The sequence below is a fragment of the Vespa mandarinia genome, chromosome 19, assembly GCF_050613455.1.
Source record: "Vespa mandarinia isolate Hongniang chromosome 19, ASM5061345v1, whole genome shotgun sequence".
Classification (NCBI taxonomy): domain Eukaryota; kingdom Metazoa; phylum Arthropoda; class Insecta; order Hymenoptera; family Vespidae; genus Vespa; species Vespa mandarinia.
Window position 1 is genome coordinate 2,417,501 of NC_140828.1, and position 2,500 is coordinate 2,420,000.

General features: G+C 33.7%; 2 protein-coding genes and 1 long non-coding RNA gene across 5 annotated transcripts in view; 1 reads left to right on the forward strand and 2 right to left on the reverse strand.

Moving 5' to 3' along the window:
* ChAT (Choline acetyltransferase) overlaps positions 1-2,500 on the reverse strand; it is a 61,009-nt gene that overhangs the window by 55,767 nt on the left and 2,742 nt on the right. The window lies entirely within an intron of this gene.
* LOC118447997 (uncharacterized) overlaps positions 1-2,500 on the forward strand; it is a 59,331-nt gene that overhangs the window by 45,402 nt on the left and 11,429 nt on the right. The gene's annotated exons all lie outside the window — the stretch shown is intronic.
* VAChT (Vesicular acetylcholine transporter) overlaps positions 300-2,500 on the reverse strand; it is a 3,319-nt gene continuing 1,118 nt past the window's right edge. The window contains exon 1 of the mRNA XM_085662629.1: positions 300-2,500. This exon is cut by the window's right edge and continues 1,118 nt beyond it. Coding sequence (XP_085518755.1) covers positions 1,670-2,500 — 831 coding nt within the window. The 3' untranslated portion in view covers positions 300-1,669.

A 2,500-nucleotide genomic window follows, 5' to 3' on the forward strand; every position in this document is an offset into this window, starting at 1 on the left:
ACGTACATATATTTACCTTTCTATCTTCGTTTAACGAAGATATAATTTTATTACAAAGTTTCCCGCACGAGTTTATCGGCTAATATGATATATATATGTTTATATATATATATATATACATATATATATATATATATATATATATATATAAATAATTAACATGTATATACATACATATATAGAGACGTCGTACATACGTCTAATTTTAAGTGTTACCTAAATGAATATGACTCGAATTTGGGACACTCGATATGAAAATTAAATTGATGATAATAATACAGATATGTTTTTTTTTTTTTTTTTTTTTTTTTTTTTTTTTTTTTCTAATATTGCACCTTCTCTTTAATGTAAAAGTAACTTAAAGGGTTTAACGTGATTACGTTAGTTAACCCTATAGGTACTTAATCACTGATGAACATTTGAATAATAGAGACATATTTTCGAAATTGCATCTCTTTTCCTATAGAATTAAATTACCTAATATTAAAGCCTTATATATCTAGATCTCTCTTTGATGTCTTAATTAATGATATGGTATTTCGATTCAGCAATGAAAATGTTTTCAAAGAAACAATAAAAACGGAAAACTTGCCAATGGCAATCCGTGAAAGAAGGTCCTTGCTGAGTGGAAGCCTTCATACGCGGATATCTCTCCTTCTCTTTCTATTCATTCACACTTTGTAGAAGTAATTGATATCATTCTCTCTCTCTCTCTCTCTCTCTCTCTCTCTCTCTCTCTCTCTCTCTCTCTTCCTCTCTTTCGTTCATTCTCACGTATTCTTTCTTTCTCTCTACGTAATTATGCTTGTCTCGATATACTGTAATTTTTAGCACCATCTTTTCTTTAAGCGATTCTTCTATCCATAATCGTTTTGCCAATCCTTCATAACAAATAGTTCCCTGGTGGTGGTTTGATAATTAGTCAAATTACACTCACAGGAACGTTAATCTTGCCTCCTTCGTATCCTGCTTAATTGCATGTTTTAAAGGTGAAACTCGAAAACGTAAAATACTAGCTCCTGATACCTTTTTCTCTCTCTCTCTCTCTTTCTCTCTCTTTCTCTCTCTTTCTCTCTCTTTCTCTCTCTTTCTCTCTCTTTCTCTCTCTTTCTCTTTTTCTGGTATATTTTAATAGTATATCCCGTGATTAATGTTGATCCTCTTTTGGATGTATGTATTACAGGCCAACGATATTTTTTTTTAGCAAATAGATTTATATCGAATTCCATTAGATAAGCGAATTATAGATGTAAGGTATTTGATTTCACTGGTCTGATTATCATTTTTCTTCTCTATTATGAAATTTTCAAGCAATAAATTGTTATAAAGATATTATTAGTTCGATTGTGTGTGATAACGTTGAGAGATTCGTTGTGTGTTATATGAATTTCTTTTTTTATCGAGGAATATATATGTATGAAGCACTGAAAGTCGAAAAAACGCGTAGGTTATACCAATGGGATTTGAATTGATTATAAAATGAATAGATAGTGTCCTATCATGCCTTACGAGACATCATTTTCTTCTTCTTTGTTCATAACTGGAAGCCTATGTCTTTCGAAGACTAGTCTCGAACACTCGATGTCGATCAGGATCATAAATTATCCCGAATGTGCTATTCTTCCTTTTTTTTTTTTGTTTTTTTTTTTTTATCATTGATAATATATGACTAATACAATCCTTGCCTAAAAGGATTGCTGTCACCGGCTGGTCTTTGTTGTTCAATTACATCAGGAGGAACTCTTCTGAACGGATTCACATCCATTTGCGATCCCCGTTGCTCTTGCATCTCCTGTTGTGTATAAGGTTGTTGTTGTTGTAATAATGATGGTTGTTGTTGTTGCGGTTGTTGTATATATCCGACTGGTTGTGCATAATTTAAAGGTGTTTGTTGTTGGTCATACGTAGGAGCTTGTTGCTCGTAACCACTAGCTTGATTATAAGCAGGAGCTCCAATATTTTGACCGTATCCACTTTGATCATATCCTGTATTTTGCATAGTCTGATAATTTGGATCATAATTTTGATCGACGTCCGTTTCCATTCGAGTTTGATTTAAATGATTACCAAGCTCACCGGATATCGGTCTTTGCTCTTGAAGTACATAAGTTTGATATTCTTTGTCGGGTGGATCTTGCATTAATACATTAGCTTCGTCTTGGAATGGCTTGAAATCATAAATATGTCGGAGATAATAAAGAACAGGTGCGTAAAGGAGATTTGAAAAGGCTATGCCAATGTTAAGAGCCGTAAAACCGATTGCTTCAACTACACCACCGGCTATTATAGGACCAACTGCATACGCAATGCTGTAGGAAATGTCTGCAATGGCATAGATACTACCGTAAACTGACACATATCTGACGTCCACGAGATATCCAAGCGTCGGTAAAAGAGCAGTATCGATAAGAGCAATGCCAAAACAGATTCCACAAATTGGAATCATTAAGGCCTTGTACGAGGTCGAAAATGGAATGATGAAGCAACAGAGACCTTCCAG